This window comes from Pezoporus flaviventris, unplaced genomic scaffold (assembly GCF_033815535.1).
Source record: "Pezoporus flaviventris isolate CSIRO_AGI_PZ_B2104156 unplaced genomic scaffold, CSIRO_AGI_Pfla_v1 ptg000015l, whole genome shotgun sequence".
Lineage (NCBI taxonomy): Eukaryota > Metazoa > Chordata > Aves > Psittaciformes > Psittacidae > Pezoporus > Pezoporus flaviventris.
This window is the reverse complement of record NW_026892563.1, coordinates 3,530,158-3,548,813: the sequence shown is the minus strand read 5'-3', so window position 1 is coordinate 3,548,813 and position 18,656 is coordinate 3,530,158. Positions and strand designations below refer to the sequence as shown.

The window sequence follows — 18,656 nt, the reverse complement described above, 5'->3', positions numbered from 1 at the left end:
TATTCCATTTAAGTTAAAAAAAAAAAAAAAAATCACTTGAGCAATCTAAAGATCATACTGGCTTTTAGAAGGTCCAACAGAGTTGAAATAAGACCTTGGGATACATCAAGTCCTTACATCCTCACTGACTCCCTTTTCTTCCCTGCGATGGTTGGAAACCCGTAACTGCCCCCCTTGCAGAAGGCAGCACTGAGCACCTCACAGACCCAGACCTATATAACATTACTAAACACTTGAAAGCACCAGCTTCAGAAGGAGAAGGAAGAAAAGAAATATAGCAAGTCATGTGACCCTTAAGCATCAGAATAGTGGTATTATGTTCAACAGTAAGTTTTCACAAGCAAAGTAAGTCTTAAACTCATAGACTTTAAGACTCAAGTCTTAAACTTATAGACAGGGCTTAAAGTTCTGCAGGATAAGGGCCCTAAAGGTCACCCCTCTGTCCAGGTCCTGTGTAGGCTACAAGACTCAATATGGATCACATGCTAAAAAAGCACAGGCATGAGAAGCAAGGCTGCTATTTATACAAGCAAATTGTTGCTCACTGTGATTACTATCTGTGGCTATACAGAGCAAGTATGAAGGTTTTTCCCCCACAATATATGTAAGTACAGACTCATAGCAGCAAAAAGTAAGACCCATAAAACTGCCCTTTCTATCTTTCCAGTGGTGAAACAAGCTAAAAGTCCCTCCTTCAATCCTAAAACCGGCCACATACGTTCCTGCATTCCCCAGGAATACGAATAAAGAATCTGAAGAGCCTTTCACAGGCAGAAACTCTCTAAACTGCCAGGCAATATTAGTTACCAGTCTCCACCTAGTGGTGAAAGTATATTCTGCATTAGCATTCATAGACTGAGGATCACCAGGTCATTCCGAGGAACAACTACCTGCGTCAGAGTAACATGCCAAAAAAGTAATTATTTTGGTAATTTCAGATAAATTATATCTACCTGGAGTTAGACAGCTCTAAACCCTGCCTGCTGCCAATTCGTGTGCTAAAAAGAACATTTTCCAAAACTTGTGCAGAGCTCAAAAAAGAGGTGATGAGCATTTTCATTTATTTTTCTCCAGTGGTGGCATTTAGAAAGTCAGGCAGCAATACAGCAAGTGAAAGGCTGGCATTCTGTGAACAGAAACCCACTTTTGGGTAAAGCATTTCTTGAGCACTGTAATAAATTACATTCTCACAAGATGCACAAGGTAATCCCTGCAAGCAGAACTATCAGAGGAAAGGCTATAAACTACAGACGTTTCAAACATCTACACAACATAATGCCAAGGCAGAAGCGGTAACTGTAGCTACTGGGCAGTAGCCAGCAGGACAATGACTCCTGCAGCTTCTCTCCTATGAGACAGTTCCCCATCATCACAAAGGTCAGGCTCTAACAGATTGGTGGACATTCCCCCCCCAGCTGCTTTTCTTGATGACCATGTAACACTTTACACTTCAAGAAAGCTGGGAAGGAGGAGGGGAGAGGGATGGTGAGGGTAGGAGCGATGGGACAGCTGGAACAAAAGCAACTTAAATTCCCAGTGTTAACACAGAGAAGTAAAAGCCCCTGACATTTAACAGCTAACAACATCAGAGAATTCAAAACCATTTATGAGTTTCCAGTGTGTGACTAATCTCAGCTATGAAAGTCGGTAGTGGTCATGTTTTAACCTCTGTTTCACCCAATCCTCCAGATATTCAGTTTCAACTAGTTTAATGCAAAACTTAAAGGAAGTTGTAGACAGCTGATTTTATTTAAAGCACACCTAAAAATTTATTTTTCCTATTATCAAACTCGTAAGTTCTGAGGGTTTTTCTCTTTTTGTTTTCAAATCAGGCCCAACTGGGAAGAAGCTACAAGAACCAAATGGGCTGGGTAATGTATCAGTAGATATACCAAAAAATGGTATGTTTGCCTCAATAATAATTTTGCCTTTTCAGCACAAAAAAAAAAGAGAGAGTACTTACTCCCAAATGACTAATTTTCTCATCCCATTGCACCTATTTCAAATTCTTACACCTTTATGGATGACAAATTTTCATGTCTTACACTCTACAACCAGAAATGATTGCCTAAAATCCTTGTAGCTGTTCATAAAGTACATCTGTTCTCCTTTTCCAAGAACTGCTTACAGCTAAAATATTCTGTAGTATGCCCAGCTGATTCTTGAAATTATGCTTTTCAATTCAAAGACATAAGCACTGCAAATTCAGCTGAAATGATGAAAAAAGACAAGTCAGTCAGACAAAGCCCAATGAATGGTTAAAAGTAGAAAGCCAGCTAGTAGCCTTTTTTTTAATATATATACACACACCTGAAACATACAGATTGTAAAAAGATATTGCTGTGTATCTATTACATCCAGGTTCATACCTGTGTGAAGTATTTTCCATCTTGTTTCAGGACCTTCATTGAGAGGTCAAGAATCAACCGCAGAAATTCCCACGTGGAATCTGCAAGAGAGTATGATTTAAAACAGAACAGAACATTATGGACTTGTTCCCTATTACATATTCAAGACTCACAATGTATCTACTGTTTAAAAAGTAGCTATCCTATATCTTAAAAACCAAACCAAACTTAAACCAACAAGAAAAAGAACAGTTAAAACCCCCACACAACGGCAATGATGGTAGAAGTATATGTTTTTCTTAACAGTAATTTTCCAGATGCTTCCAAATTTACTGGAGCATGAACTTCCCAAATACTTCAAGAGTTACATGAGTTCATATATGAGTTTAAAAAAGACCTAGTCACTTGCTAGTTTTTTCTTAACATTCAAGAAAAAGTCATGAAGAAGAGATGTGTTACTATCATTCTTTGCCTCTCAGATTTGCTATTAAAAAAGGCAAGAATCAAGTGTTTTTGCTGCAAGCTGCCAACTATGACACAGCAGAAGGCCAGAAACATGGAAAAGCCTCAGAGTTTAAGAAAATAAATTAGAAGATTAACCTTCTTCTGGAGATGTGGAGATTGGAACAGCTGTCAGATCATTAATTACATAATCAAACATCCTTCCTTCTTTGGCATACCTCTTCAATACGGGAATACAGTCTTCAATCAGAACCTGTAAGAATGAAATACTGTGGTCCTCAAAATACTCTAAAACTGACAAGTTAAAAGGAACAAATGTGGAGTCACAGGAATTAAGAGGAGGGCAAAAGTACATAGTTAAATAATGCATTTAATTTTAGGCACAATTTTCAACTTCTGATATAAAAAGGAATCGCAGTTGCAGGAATTACAACAATGACAACATTGGCAATAAAGGACTCATTTTCCTAGCCCTGTCACTGATCGCTGGGTGACCGCTGTTCTGTTTACCAAACGGTAACAACAATTAGCAGTCCCCTGACATAAAATAAGGTATTTGTATGAAGGGCCACATGTGTAGTACCATGTTACTTCTCTGTTAATCTGCTGCGTGCCTTTTCTTAGCTCACATCTGTAAATAAGTATGAGAGCAGTAATGAAAAAAAAAAAAAGATTTCCTGTGAAGATCTCAGGTTACACTCAGACTAGTTTGTAGTGTCTGTCAGATAAAGCACTTACATACAAATTCAGATATTCTCAAGAGCACAGGACAACTAACTTACACATGCATTTTTCTATCTTTTCATCAGTTTAAGGAATGATGTTTAACACTGCATCCTTACTGTTACTTCCTCTTTATTTGTAAGCACAGCAATAAACAGGCTCCCATTTCAAATTCCTTAAAAGCTATATATAATTATTTTTAAGAGAGTTTGAAAATAGAGTTACAATATTTTGACAACAATACTTATTTCCAAAGGAGGAAATCCTTCCCAGAATTAAGAAAAATCAGAAAACTTTTCCCCAAAACTTTACCATAGCAGTCTTCAAGGCTAGGTGCAACTGTATTTTAAGTATCACTTCTAATGAAGGAAAACAAAAACATTACCTGATAGCACTCTCCATTCAGATTGTCTAAGACATCTCCACATGTTTTACGCATGTATTTTTTACACCCGTCGATCACCATTTGGTCAATGTTTGAAGTTGGTTAAGGCATTCTACATTCCAGAAATAATACAGGTAGCAGTTTCTACTTCTTCGGAAATAAATTCTCAAAAAAGATGACATTCAAAGGAATAAGAGTAAGATGTGTATCCTGGTATACATATTGGAAGAGCCAACCTTATGTATTCACCTCCAGATTCAGTTACAGGCTTAGGAATGCTTATTTTTTGTTTTTAACCACTATTTCTGATGCTTTAGGCTACCATTACTGTGAAAGCTTGAAATGTGAACAGGATGGTGTATTTAAAAAACCCATAAAGCTAAACTAAGTTAAGACTTTAACCTATATTTGCAAACGAACTCTTTTTAGTTTCTAACAAGGGGATCCCAAAACCTAGGGTGATCATATGGCTAACAGTGGTTTATATTACAAACTATTTGAACTACAGAATGTTGAATACCTGATTCGTATCAGTATGTTTAAGACAGGGCAAGAGTAGGTCATTCTGCCACCAACACAGTTCACCGAGTCCTGACATTACTTTTTTTCTTCTAGGTTAATTTTTTTTATAGCATTCTTTAGAAAAACAGAAGAACCCAAGAAAGCAGAATTCAGTTGAAACACCAGACTTGACAGACCTGTCTTCTGTTATCAGAGAAACTATCAGTCTGATGACATAAATGCTCCTTTCCAGTTCTATGTAAATTGCTATTCCAAGAGTTATAGTATGGATTGAGAACCTGAAAGAATGGGTTACATAATGATGTACAAATATGTAGTTGCTGGGCCTCTCTAAGCTGACAAAAAGAAATTTCATTTTAAATCCTATCTCCTCATGAAAATCAGAACCTGACAGTTAACTGTGCTCAATGCTAGGGCATCAGCAGAAAATGCAGGCTGAAAATGTTGAAAACAGCGATCAGTCATTTGTCAAAGGATATCTCTACCATAGTAACCATCTTTGGCTTCAGTTTGACTATCTCATATAATATACCTCCATCACCACCTCCTAGGATTAGCACTTCTTTCCCAGTGTAGTCTTCCTTTCCGCTGCCCATTATGGCTTGAGTGTATGCCAGGTCACTCTCAGCCAGATCTGGATGAAAGAGTTGGACAGAAACATTACATCTTTAATTCCCAATAATTAGTACAATAAAGACCAAAATAAGAGCACCTACAGAAACAACCTAGCTCCCAGAGACAGTTGAGGTAAGAGAGGTTGGTGATTTAGCAAAGCTAGTAAGATCCTCCTCAAAATCCCACACAGCATTGATATTAGGACAAACCCAACAAGAGCCCCTTCACATTAGGAAGTACTGAGTGGCAAGAGAAAAAGCTGTAGAGCAAAACTGTCAGCATTTCAGACATTAATCCACACTTGATACTTCAGTGAGTTTTTACCTAGGACTAGTGCTGCAAGAAACAAATCATGAGATTTTTGAAAGTACACTCTGGATGCCAACTAAAAAGAGCAACCTAGATGCACCCCAGTAGACCCCTACACAGAAGTATGACTTAACACATAACTGCTGAAAAGCCCTGAAGCCAGCTTTCTAGCCGACTTACTCTTTATTAGCTCCAAAGCAGGCAATAATGTTCCAAAGCTGTAATAACACATCTGAGCTACAAGGGCAAAGCTTTGTGCAGCAGCACATCACGGAATACTCTATCATTCTGGCTGGCAATCAGCACTTGCTTGTAAGTGTACAATAACAAAATGACACAAAGCAGCATATTAAAATCCGATGGAAGGTAAATAAATAATGGCATACTTCCCTTTCTGTAAGGAGCACTGTGACAACATTAATAGAATCACAGAATAGTTAGGGTTGGAAAGAACCTTAAGATCATCAAGTTCCAATCCCCCTGCCACGCGCAGGCACACCTCCCACTAAACCACACCACCCAAGGCTTTGTCCAACCTGGCCTTGAACACTGCCACGGATGGAGCATTCACAACCTCCCTGGGCAATCCATTCCAGTGCCTCACCACCATGACAGGAAAGAATTTCCTCCTTATATCTAATCTAAACTTCCCCTGTTTAAGTTTGAACCTGTTACCCCTTGTCCTATCACTACAGTCCCTAATGAAGAGTCCCTCCCCAGCATCCCTATAGGCCCCCTTCAGATACTGAAAGGCTGCTATGAGGTCTCCACGCAGCCTTTTCTTCTCCAGGCTGAACAGCCCCAACTTCCTCAGCCTGTCTTCATACGGGAGGTGCTCCAGTCCCCTGATCATCCTCGTGGCCCTCCTCTGGACTTGTTCCAACAGTTCCATGTCCTGTTTATGTTGAGGACACCAGAACTGCACACAGTTCTCCAAGTGAGGTCTCATGAGAGCAGAGTAGAGGGGCAGGATCACCTCCTTCGACCTGCTGGTCACGCTCCTTTTGATGCAGCCCAGGATACGGTTGGCTTTCTGGGCTGCAAGCACACGCTGCCGGCTCATGTTCATTTTCTCATCGACCAGCACCCCCAAGTCCTTCTCTGCAGGGCTGCTCTGAATCTCTTCTCTGCCCAACCTGTAGCTGTGCCTGGGATTGCTCCGACCCAGGTGTAGGACCTTGCACTTGGCATGGTTAAACTTCATGAGGTTGGCATCAGCCCACCTCACAAGCATGAGGAGGTCCCTCTGGATGGCATTCCTTCCCTCCAGGGTATCAGCCGAACCACACAGCTTGGTGTCATCGGCAAACTTGCTGAGGGCGCACTCAATCCCACTGTCCATGTCAGCGACAAAGATGTTGAACAAGACCGGTCCCAACACCGATCCCTGAGGGACACCACTCGTTACTGGTCTCCAGACGGACATTGAGCCATTGACCACAATTCTTTGCGTGTGGCCATCCAGCCAGTTCTTTATCCATTGAGTAGTCCACCCATCAAATTGATGTCTCCCCAATTTAGAGAGACGGATGCTGTGTGGGACAGTGTCTAACGCTTTGCACAAGTCCAGGTAGATGACATCAACTGCTCTGCCCCTGTCCATCAGTTCTGTAGCCCCATCATAGAAGGCCATCAAATTGATCAGGCAGGATTTCCCCTTAGTGAAGCCATGCTGGCTGTCACCAACCACCTTGCTTTTTTTCATGTGCCTTAGCATGCCTTCCAGGAGAATCTGCTCCAAGATTTTGCCAGGCACAGAGGTGAGACTGACTGGTCTGTAATTCCCCGGGTCATCCATTTTCCCCTTCTTGAAAATGGGGGTTATATTTCCCTTTTTCCAGTCATTGGGAACTTTTGCAAATATGATGGACAGTGGCTTAGCAACTTCATTCACCAGCTCCTTCAGGACCCACAGATGGATTTCATCAGGTCCCATGGACTTGCGTACATTCAGGTTTTTAAGATGGTCTCAAACCAGATATTCTCCCACAGTGGGCCCAAGGTCTTCATTCTCACAGTCCCTGCATCTGCCTTCCAAGACTTGGGTGGTGCGGTCAGAGCCTTTGCCAGTGAAGACTGAGACAAAGAAGTCATTCAGAACCTCAGCCTTCTCCAAAGCCTGTGTAGCCAGTTCTCCCGATAGCTTCCAAAACCTCATCTCCATATGAAACTGATAAAAGTTTCTGGCTAGAAGTATGGAATGCCTAGTTTGGCGATTTCAAATACAATTCTAACTGGATCAGAAAACACCTTGCTAATGAAATTCAGTAATACTTTTCAACTGCCATCTGCACAGAAAGCCCCGAGAGTTGCAGAAAGTTAAATGAACAGTTAGAGGTATTTCTGATGATTTTGAAAAGCTATAGTCAAATTTCTTAATTACTCTGCCATTAGACTGAAAGTAGGTATTCTATCCCTAGACGGCAACATGCCTCATTTACATCAGTCAGTACTTTTCAATGTAAGTCCTGAGAGATTTCACAAAGCATACCCCTCCTTGATGTCTAGATTTTCTAACAAGCTGCATTCTTACTTAGTTTAAAAGAATAGCAGCTTCTCCCAAGCTCACTTTCAAACTTACAAAGCCGGGCAGACACAGAGTGCCACATATACAGACAATCTCATAAGGTAGGGTTATTCTTCTCATTAACTTAAGAGTTCAACTGAGCATTTTGAAGGAGACAAAGTCAGATGATGTTCACCTACAAAGCAGCTAAATGGTTTAAGATACAGCTGTCCTGTGCCTCACCAAGCAAGTAATTCCTCTAGAGAACCAAGGGAACAGCAGTACAGACACACCTGCCTCCCAGCTCCTACTTCTATTTCTTTAGAATTCCACTGTATTTTGAAGGCTGACAAAGTAGCTTATTTTACTGTCAAGGAGAAGCCCTCAAGAGGTTGGACGTGCAACAAACAAGTAAAAGCTCAAATGCAAGGAGTAGAGTAAGCTCTCCCAGACAACACTGACTTCTACACTCATAACAACTTCGGAAATTTTTTTTGTATTCTAGATTTTACATTGCTCAGATTTTCTAATTAAAATGCTGTATACAGAGAAACATTTTACTTTATATAGTGGAACATATATGAGGGTACATGCATGCGTCCCTGCCCATGGCAGGGGTGATCTTAAGGTCCTTTCCAACCCTAACTATTCTATGATTGTATGAATGTAGCTTCCAGCATCAGAACCATGACTGCTAGTAATCTATTAAAACTGTCCCATTGCGAGATAGAAAACAACGCTTGCTACATTTTCACACAGAAGATCCTGAAATGAGATGATACATACTGACATCCCCACTGAGGATAAGAATATTCCCAAACTGTTTTGAATGCAGGATTTTAATATTTTGAAAGGGTGAATCTTCATCATAAACAACTTCATCTATGTCGTACTCCACCAGGCGCCCATCAGCTGTGGGCCAGTATCTGTCAATGACACCTCCCCTCAAAATGGCTGGCAATCTAGACAGAAATAAGAAAAAGTGTTACAAAACATTTAAGAATGTTTATTAAAAAAAAACCCTCTAAACATACTGTGGATTCACCATAATAAATACTTAAAAGAGGGATCTAAGAAAACTTGCAATATTTAACACTCAACAGATAAGCCTACCAGCCATATGTTATATATACATAACTTGTTAAGGCACTGATGAAATATTACATGGTTCTTCTTCATGTACAACTTCTATAATATGTACATGAACCTCTCTACCCTTAAGAGAGGATATTTACAAAACATGGCTAGAACTCGAAAAATACAAAAGCAGACTTCAGACAAAAAAACATGACAAAAATCTCTTCCCATCTTCAGCTCAGCTAGGAACACCATTTCTTTGGGTTAGTGGACCTCACCCTTCAAAAGTTGTACTGAGATACATATTAAATACATACACAAACACAAAAAGTGAACTACTACAGTGTTTCAAACTGAGCCAGGCCACCCTGCAGTTTGTTAGCACAAACCCTGGTATCAGCTGACAGTTATGTTACTTTTAAAAAGCAGTTCAAGCACCTGCATAGATTGTTTTAAATTCTATATAGAGGTATCTTTTTCCAAATCACTACTTCACCTGTAAGGACAAGCTATATTTTAAGTGGCAGTGAATGATCAAAATGATCGCATTCCATTTCAAGCAAAACGTGCAGGTACAGAGCTAATGAGATTTCCTCACACACTTCAAAGTTAAAAACCTTCTTTCCCCACCCAGGAGGGTATAGCAGAAGACCAGACAGACAAGACTGTTTTAAATTCACCAGTGATTCTCCGTGAGCATTCCAGAAATATCTTTTACCCTCACTGAGCCGCCAGATGGCAGCACATGGTGCGAACAAGACCATCTATTCACTACATCAAAACAGTTAAAAGGCAGGAACAACTTCCCCAGCAGTATTAATCCTAGGGCAGCTGCATGTGTGAAGCTAACACGAGAAGGATGCAAAGACATTTACTTTGACGGGTGTGTGACAAGATCCATACCAGATCCGTTGCTGTAGGAGGTTCATCTTCCTATACCAAGGTAACCAAATTTATGTAGATCACTTCAGGCAGACCTTTTTCCTGATCCATTTTTAACAAGTTCCTATCATAGGGATTCCACAAACTCTCAATATCGTATTTCAGTATTAAAATGCTCTCAGAGAGTGTGCTTCTCCCCAATATACACATATATTTGCAGACTGTGCGCCAAGTGAGGATTTACCAGTACAAAAAAAGCAAGACAACTACCTTTCTTTTACACACAACTATATTACACCTTGAATGTTTTCTGTGTGTAATTACTTTTCAAATCACTACCACTTCACTTGTGGTCTTGTACAACCTTTAGATAACCTTCTACTGTAGTATTGCTTCGCAGTTTTCCCATTCCGTAGTTTGCTCCTTTGCTTTATAGAATATGTTGATTTTACACTGCTTTTTACTTTTCTTAAAGTACTTCCACTTCTTTAAAGCACCTCCTACACCTTCCAGCAAGTGCATGCCTTCAGTAAGTGCTCTTTGGCTTTGAGTTGCCAGTCACTGCCACTCATCAGGAAGACACCAACATGAACTGTGTTCTTCCAGATACCTGGGAAACTCCAGCATGAACGAATGCTGTTTCAGCAGCAGGCAACAAATCACAATAAGCACCCGTACAGTTCAGTGTATAACCTTGTATTCAAAGTCAACCAAAATGACAGAAGGCTTGCAAAAGCCTCCCTCCCTCCTTTAGTTAAAATATTTCTATCTTCTTGGCAGGGCCCTGAAGCACAGAGGTTCCGCTGGCATTTTTGCCACAAGTGCCCAGGGCCAGCACCAAAAGCCACAGCAGGGACAGAGCTTTTCAGAGAAAGAGCTGTGGGAAACCTTAACAGGGAAGGGCCTTCTCCCTATGTTTGAGCTTTGTTTTAGCTCCTGCCCTCACTCCTGGTCCCTGCCCAAGCTACAGTGCAGCTCTGTCCATACCTGCCCAAGTATTTCACCAGTCCTTGACACCCACTACCTCAGTCTCAGAGGTGCCTCAATACTACAGCCCAGCCTGGCAGTCACAGGGCTGAGGCTGACCCTGGCCACCATCACCAGCCCTGCTCACCTTGTCCACAAGCTATGGGATGTGGCCTAACAGGTATGGTTCATGCCCTGGCCTATCCCCCTGACACCCTTGCTCTCCAGGACTTCCAGAGTAGTCTGCACGCACTTCCAGATTCCATTTTCTCCCACCATTTCATGCAACCACTGCAGCAAATTAAAGAAATACTCCTTGCCTAAAGCAACAATACTGAAGATGAAGCTTACCAATATGAAAAACCTCACATGATCTTCAATTCTTCAATAAAACAATTTTAAAGTATTGGGGGGAAAACCGCATATGCATGAATACATAATCCAGGCTATTCATCGCAGTACAAGAAAGCGTAATTTGATTATCTTTAGCAACTATGTAGACAAGCCACATACAGAAGTAGATGTCTGAACTTACCGTTTCACCCTTTTTATGTTACCATGAAACAATTCTTTCATTCTCTCTTCTACTTTGTTTAGAAGCTGAAAAAAAATACCAAACAAAAGGTGGAAATTATAGGCAATCATTTGATATAAAGTATCTGTTAAATTAGGCTACTTGGAAGGCAATAAATAGGAGCACCTATACTGAAACTTTCAAATGCAACAGTAGAAGCCTACGAATAACTAGCTGGTCACCTTAGCCTTGGTACTAGCAAGAATGTGCATACTGTAGCAGCTGTCATCACCGCTATTAGTTCCTGTCCAGGATAACATAGCCAGATCTTTCAGGCACAGCCAAACAAGGAACATGAGAACCCTGTAAGTTACATTCCTGTCAAAGCAGTGGCCTATTCCCTTGCAATGTCCAATTTCTGGAGCCTTCATATCAGGGAAGATGAAATCATTTTTCTGCATGGGGAAGAAGTTACTGTATAGAGGCTCCCAATCTGTCAGATTAGAGAGAAAAAAAAAAATTCCATTTCACCAGGTTACAGATTGAGGATCACCTCTGCTGCACTACCCTGGGTACTCAAAGAGACCTGAGCCCTAGCCAAGGCTGGTTATGTCTTTACAACTCTTACAGCAAACAACACAAGGCCTGGGACATGCAAAATAGAATGTGTGCATTCATGTGTGTATGCAACTACAAAATGGGTAGTGAGGATGAAATTCTTTACAATGAGGGTGGTAAAATACTGGGACATGTTGCCCAGAGATGTGATGGATGCTCCACCCCTGAAGACATTCAGGGCCAGGCTGGATGTGGTTCTGGGCAATCTGATCTGGTTAAAGACGTCCGTGCTCACTGCAGAGGGGTTGGACTAGATGACTTCTGAAGGTCACTCCCAACCAAAACTACGATTCTATACTCATCTGTAAGCACTAGGTTTGAACTAACCCTGATATTTAAAAATCTTTTACCAAAACATACTTTGACAAACTTGAAGGGGCTCCCCATGCAGTTTGAGAAACCTAGTAAGATAAGCATCACTCATACCTGATCAACTTCCTCTCTTCCTTTTGTATAATCACTGTAGCTCTGCAGATCCACCAACACTAATCCATGAGGGTGAATTCTCAAATTGGCAAAACTACAAAATAAAGAGAGATATTAATTTATTATTAAAACTTAGAATGAGTAAAGACAGACTGAAACTGGTTATATTAAATTCAGAATGCATGTTTCTTTTTCCAGCCATCTGTAACTGTTGGCAGGGCCAGCTCCAGTCTTCCTATGCAAGTCACTAAGCAGCAAAGCTGAAAAAGCATACCAGTCACTACATAACTAATAAAATCAGCAGGCAGCAAGGCAGCTCTTTAAATGAGGCTACTTCAGTTGTGTTGGTTTTGATTTTTAATGGAAATCAAGCCTCATAAAAACAGCTGAACATTTTCCTTCCCTCTGCCTTCCTTCTCACTCCTTGGGGTTTTGTTTGTTTTTAACTTTATAGCTACTATACACAGTGTTCACATTCAGAGCTCAACAAAAATTTCTAAGTGAGAAACAGTAAGCACTCTGGAGCAAACCATGACTTTGACTGGCAAAAAAATTGGAGTAGCAAACTTTCACTGATGAATACAGATGCAAGATAGACAAAACTCCTACTATGTATTGTATTACAGGAACATTTAAAGATCAAAGAACATGGATGGCTTCACCATGCAAGGCGCTGGCTGGACAAATAGAAGACCTTCAAGAACTTGCAACAAACAAAAACAAAAGATAAGGACTATGAGGATAGACACAAGAAAATACAAAGTAGCAGAAGTGATATTCTTTCCATACTAGGGAGGGAAGAAGACAGTAAGAAACAGAAAGGCTATGAGGGGACTACACAAATGGATGAGAGGGGAAGTATACACTGAAAGAGGAGAGCAGAGAGGATTGGAACAGCTGAGCAAAGCAAGCAGAGTATTCGGGGATGGAAATTCCTTAGTACAACACAAAGAAACTGCAGGTAAAATTGTATACAGTTCTTTGAATGCCCCTTTCTTTGCTTATCTGCTTTTATCACCCCATTCAGCCTCAAAGGCAAACCATAACCCAGCCCCTGTAGAAACAAAAAGTTTAAGTGACCTCTTATCTCCCCACCATTCCCACCTTTCTGTGTCACTTGCAGAGCTCCCTGACTAAACTGTCAGTCTCAATATGAACACCATCTTTATGTGGTGGTTGAACCTTGACAAGCAAACATGCTCAGCTGCAGTCAAACAAAATACTAAATATCCTGTTGTTATCTGAAAATCATAATTTTTAGTAACTAAAGTGGTCACACTGTGAAAGTGACTAAGTGATTCAAGAATAAAAACACTCTTGCTGGCTTTGGGCAGCAGTGATCTGTAGCTGTGATGTGTTTAGCAGCTCACAGAAGCTAGGATGTCACCCGCTTCTCTACAAAAGATGAGTCTGGGAAGTCGCGGCCTTTCTAAACGACTTAACACATGGATCTCGCCTTAAGGAGGGAAGATTCTCCTAACAAGACACCCACAGGAACATCGTGTTTTGTTTCCCCCTCCCCAGTACCTGCAGATTGCACAGTGACCCTCCCCACACCTACCCAGCGACTGTCCACTAGGTGTCCTCCCGACAACTATTTTTGATTAGGAACTACAAAACATCTGTGCTCCCTATGGGCATTAAGAGAAACCACAGAAAAGCCTTAAAATATGCATTCTCCCCGCACTAGGAAATTACTCCTGCACAAAACAAAACACAGTATTTTACCCTGATGAAAAGATGAACAGAGAGTAGTCAAAAAGTAAATAAAGACGATTTTTATCCCCCCCCCCTTTTAATCAATTACCACACAGAGTGGCAATTGATAAAAGAGACTTAAGAGACTGAGTTTGTCAGCTAATTAAAAGAATTCATGGCATTTCCAAGGCAGCTTTCTCTCATACAAGCTATATAAGAAAGTGTTTCGGGAGAATCAGCAAATTCATTCTACTGCACTCCTGACAAAACCAAAGTAAAGGAGGAAGCTCTTCTGAACTTCAGCAAACACTTCACCTACATCTTTTAGGATACTGCACCCCACTTGCTGCTGACTGTCACAGTTCAGTACTTTGATATATGGGCCACTTCATACTTTGCATAGCGACCACACCATCTTACAGCTTAAGGTGATGTTCCCAGCAGTACTAATAAAACACAAGTAGGACCGTTAAAAAGTAATAATAAAAAGGCATACTCCCAGTCCCCCTCCCATCAATATGGGGCTTCAGAGGTTTTAAACACATCTGTCTGAATCAAAGGGACTCAAATTGTGCACTTCTCCTAGAGCCTTTTGGCACTCAGCATAGAGGGAATGGCTACTGCACAGGACGGCTCTGGAAAAAGTCCTACTAGGATTTTGTTCGTGTGATTTTCATGTCAGGAAAGGTGTGCTGTGTACTGTGCCTAACATGAAAGGAAAATAAAATAGCCAGGCATAAGCACAGAAACAAACAGCATTATCATAAGACTTCAGGAGATATCTTTGGTTTGTTTATTAAAGAAAGACAAAAGAGCAGTGCTCATTAGATGGAAGCACTGGTCCTTCCACCAGGTTTTGGATGCAACCATTCACAGTGAAAAGGGATGTTTCTAGTGATGTCCACAGACCTACTGCAGGCCCTCAGAGCTGAGGCACTACAGACAGAAATGAGTATTCACAGCTCCTTAGAAACAACTGTGAACTTTCAAGTTCTCCAGTAACTGGCACAGTGTCAGAAATATCTGCAGGGTTAGAAAAACTTTTTATCAGTTTATTCTTGTATTCCAGGAGTTGCCGTTAACACAAATAAACAACAGGTGGTCCCATGACTGGAGCTGTTTTAAATTTCTAACAGAATCACATAGCTGTCATAAGATTTGACAGCTGACATTATTTTCACTTCCCCTGTGACTGCATGAAATACTTCCTCAGTATGGGATGTTACCTCCATTGTTTTGGGGTTGTTTTTTTTTTTTTGGATGGGAGGCAGAGAGGAGCATTGCTCTGAAAAGTACAACCCCAAAACTTCAGACTTACTGTAAGTGATATGGCAGCATTACAGTACAGAGACAGTAACACTGCAGAACTCATCTCAAACTGTTACCTCTACCAGAACTGCAAGGTCCTGACACCTGAGGGTAGAGATGAAAAGGAGGCACCAGCCTGGAGCACTGTAGTGGGACAAAAATTCAAGTTCTGAGTGTTGGGCCAATAGTCTCAGACAATTTATGGTGAACAACCTTGACTGAAACTCAAAATCCTTAAAGAAGGCAATAGAGGTTGGTTATACCTTGGTGAAGCCACCCAGTTGGAAATTAACACTCAAAATAACCTAAAATGCCTGTAAAGATTTAAAGACACAGCAAACAGCAGAAGTGTACATTCAAAAAAGTGACCGGTCTAGTAGCATTAACGCAGTAGCAGCAGGCCATGGCTGAACCACAAAAGACTTACTGGCTTCAATCAGCAGGGAGCAAAAGGCTGTGCTGGCTTCTGTTACTTTACATTTGTTTGTCTGGCAGTAAGCATGTGAATGTGGCTTAGCAGCAGCTCTTCAAATATCTGAATAAGGTTTTTAAGAACCACAATACTACAGTTTCCATTTATACCTAAGAAAATATAGTAAAGATTACAAATCAAAATGAGGGGGAAAAAAAGCAGTGGGAAAAAAAAAAAATAAATGAAGTCTTCTTCAAAAGTCTTCCCTCCTGCCTCTTGCCTTACTGAAAAATTTAGTTCCCGATTTCAAAATAAACCACCTGCAACACCTTTGGTGTGTGCTCTCATGTACTTATCATAAAAGCATCTCTCCATTAGGAGACAAAACCCCACTTCCTGCTGCACCTGCATACCTATCTTCTAGGTTAGTACTGAGGCTTTTTGTGCTTGGAGTCTCAGCTACACATAATTCTAGTAGTGCATCTTGCCACCTGAACAACAGGTATCAAGAAATAAATATCAACTGCACAAATCAGAAAGTAACTCTGAGAAAGGTTTTGGATGAGTATCCTCTGTTCAAAAAGAGCCAGAAGCACGGAGATCAACACATTCTACGCCAAACTGTAGATTCTACCTTAATTACCTGCATTGAGTAAGAAACACTGCAATCCCACACAGCTGAAAATTATTTGGAAAATTATTTCCCCCACACCATACCCAAAGAATAAAATTGTATAGGCAGACAGGTGCCTACAAACTCCCCTTCACCTGCCAAAGCTTTTATCTGCTGACAGACTAACTTTGAATCACTACAGAATATAGTTCAAAGATTTGAAAAGTAGTTTGCCAATAAAAGCATCACCTGTCAAATTACTCAATGAGGGAGGAAATGAGAACCTGCTTATACTGGGAAAATCCCAAATATAAAAAGAATTATTGACATGGCATTATTTCAACATAGCACACTTTTTTTTTTTATAAAAAGAAAAAATTGCTCTTCATCTTCATTAGAGACGGACCTTAAGGAATTAAGCAACCCCATTTTTTCACTATACCATTATACCTGTTCTCTTTTTACAAAATAGGGAAACTAAATCAATGAAAGCTATCACAGTTCTAAACTGTTGCTGATTCCTAGCAACTGCTTCCTATTCTTCAGCCCATATTTGCACTCTAGGTAACTCCCTGAATAAACTAGTACATTTCAGCCTGAAACAAAGAGCTGAGGAATGTTCATCCTGCTCCTTTAAAATATGTTGACTAGGTTGTCGAGTGATTAGCAACAGACTAACACAGAAAAGTAAAAACACCCCTCCCTTCATGGTGTTAACATGTTCATCATCTCAGTGACATACAAGACAGCTTCAACTGGATAAATCTTGCACTGCTGTGAATGCCAGTAGGATTACACATTCTCTAAACAAGAATTCAGACACAAAACACAAGCTAAAAATGGATGTATGGATAAGGGAGGTCAAAGCTTCTCTGTAACAGTCTTCCACTGTAAAAACAGGTATTTCAGGTTTCATTTTTCTGGTGTTTTAAAGACCTTTCAAGTTGAACATGATAAAAGAGGGAGCAAGAAAAAAATCTGATAGCTGTATACAGCATGTAACAAGAGTACTTGCCCACAAGCAACGATGCCACTAGAATATATGTTAGCTGAGAAGATGCCCAACAATTTGCAAAGACTGGCTTTAACATTTTTTTCCTTACCCTAGATTTTATTCTTTTTAATCTGTTAAAATACAATGGGCCCTATGACTGCACAAAGTATACATTATATACATACACATCACATACATTAAATAAGACATTCTGAACTTTTAACTGTCCAGTTTAAGTTAGAATGACACTTCAGTGAAAGCAGGCTGCTTCAGGTGACCCCGAAAACATTCTGGAAGTTATATGAAAACACACAGCTCAAGGAAACAAGACTGATGGGGCCCTGAAACTCAAGAGACAGAGCTCCTTCTCCAACCAGGGCTGGAAAGCCAAATAAAGCATATCCATCCCCAATAGGGACATGGCCCCAGACAGGGACTTGAGTGCCTCAAGTGAGGCATTTCCTGCCCTGCTCTAGAGCCTTGGGTTGACAACCCCATTAATAAATGTTTTCAGCAGAACTTCCCTCAATTAGGTCCTTTGTCAGAGTAAATCACAAAGTAAATGGACCAGGTAGAGTTGCCACATGTGACTTTTGCTTGATTAGCTTCAGACAAAGGAGAACAGGGAGCCGTTGCTTTGGCAATGACAACAGGAAAGCATGGATTAATCCCCAAATCAAAACCAATTCGTTTAACAGCCCAGGCCTCCACAGGGCTGTTCACCCAGTATCTTTGTCAGAGACAAAGTTTTGTTAAATTGTGGGCACTGCTGTTGATAATCTGTAGCACAGGGCACCCTGCAGGCTATAGGGGTTACCTTTGCAGACTTTCGAGTGTAGACACTCTTGAGCAACACATTACTATCTCATCTCAACCATTTCTTTTTCCTGGAATTAGTACCTATTTTATTACATCAGCTGCACACCTTTGTCTTGCAATGGCTCAGTCACCCGGTTAAAGAGGCATTTGTATGTGCACACTCACAAACCCCCTACTTGCATACAGGGCCAATTCACACATCTTTCATCCTGGGAAACTGCTGGTGACATACCTACTCTCCTTTATGTTTCCACCCCCACCTTCTAATACAAATTACCTCATTTCCAGAAGCACCCTGTTTTGCAAGGAAGGAAAAGTCTGCATGCCCTGGTATTTCTTCCTATGTGTGCCAGATAGGAAGTTAAGCTAATTAAAAAAAAACCTTTATATATTAGGTCTCAAAATGCAGACAAAATTGCTAGTACTAAACCAAAGCCCTTTTTAATTTTTATCAAATCC

At 40.6% G+C, this 18,656-nt stretch overlaps 1 protein-coding gene across 1 annotated transcript in view; it reads right to left on the bottom strand.

Moving 5' to 3' along the window:
• SMS (spermine synthase) overlaps nucleotides 1-18,656 on the bottom strand; it is a 44,833-nt gene that overhangs the window by 8,174 nt on the left and 18,003 nt on the right. The window contains exons 3-9 of the mRNA XM_061453265.1: nucleotides 12,354-12,447; nucleotides 11,331-11,395; nucleotides 8,657-8,832; nucleotides 4,920-5,074; nucleotides 3,919-4,008; nucleotides 2,949-3,063; nucleotides 2,370-2,449 (exon numbers count right to left, since the gene is read on the bottom strand). Coding sequence (XP_061309249.1) covers nucleotides 2,370-2,449; nucleotides 2,949-3,063; nucleotides 3,919-4,008; nucleotides 4,920-5,074; nucleotides 8,657-8,832; nucleotides 11,331-11,395; nucleotides 12,354-12,447 — 775 coding nt within the window. The remainder of the gene's footprint in view (nucleotides 1-2,369; nucleotides 2,450-2,948; nucleotides 3,064-3,918; nucleotides 4,009-4,919; nucleotides 5,075-8,656; nucleotides 8,833-11,330; nucleotides 11,396-12,353; nucleotides 12,448-18,656) is intronic.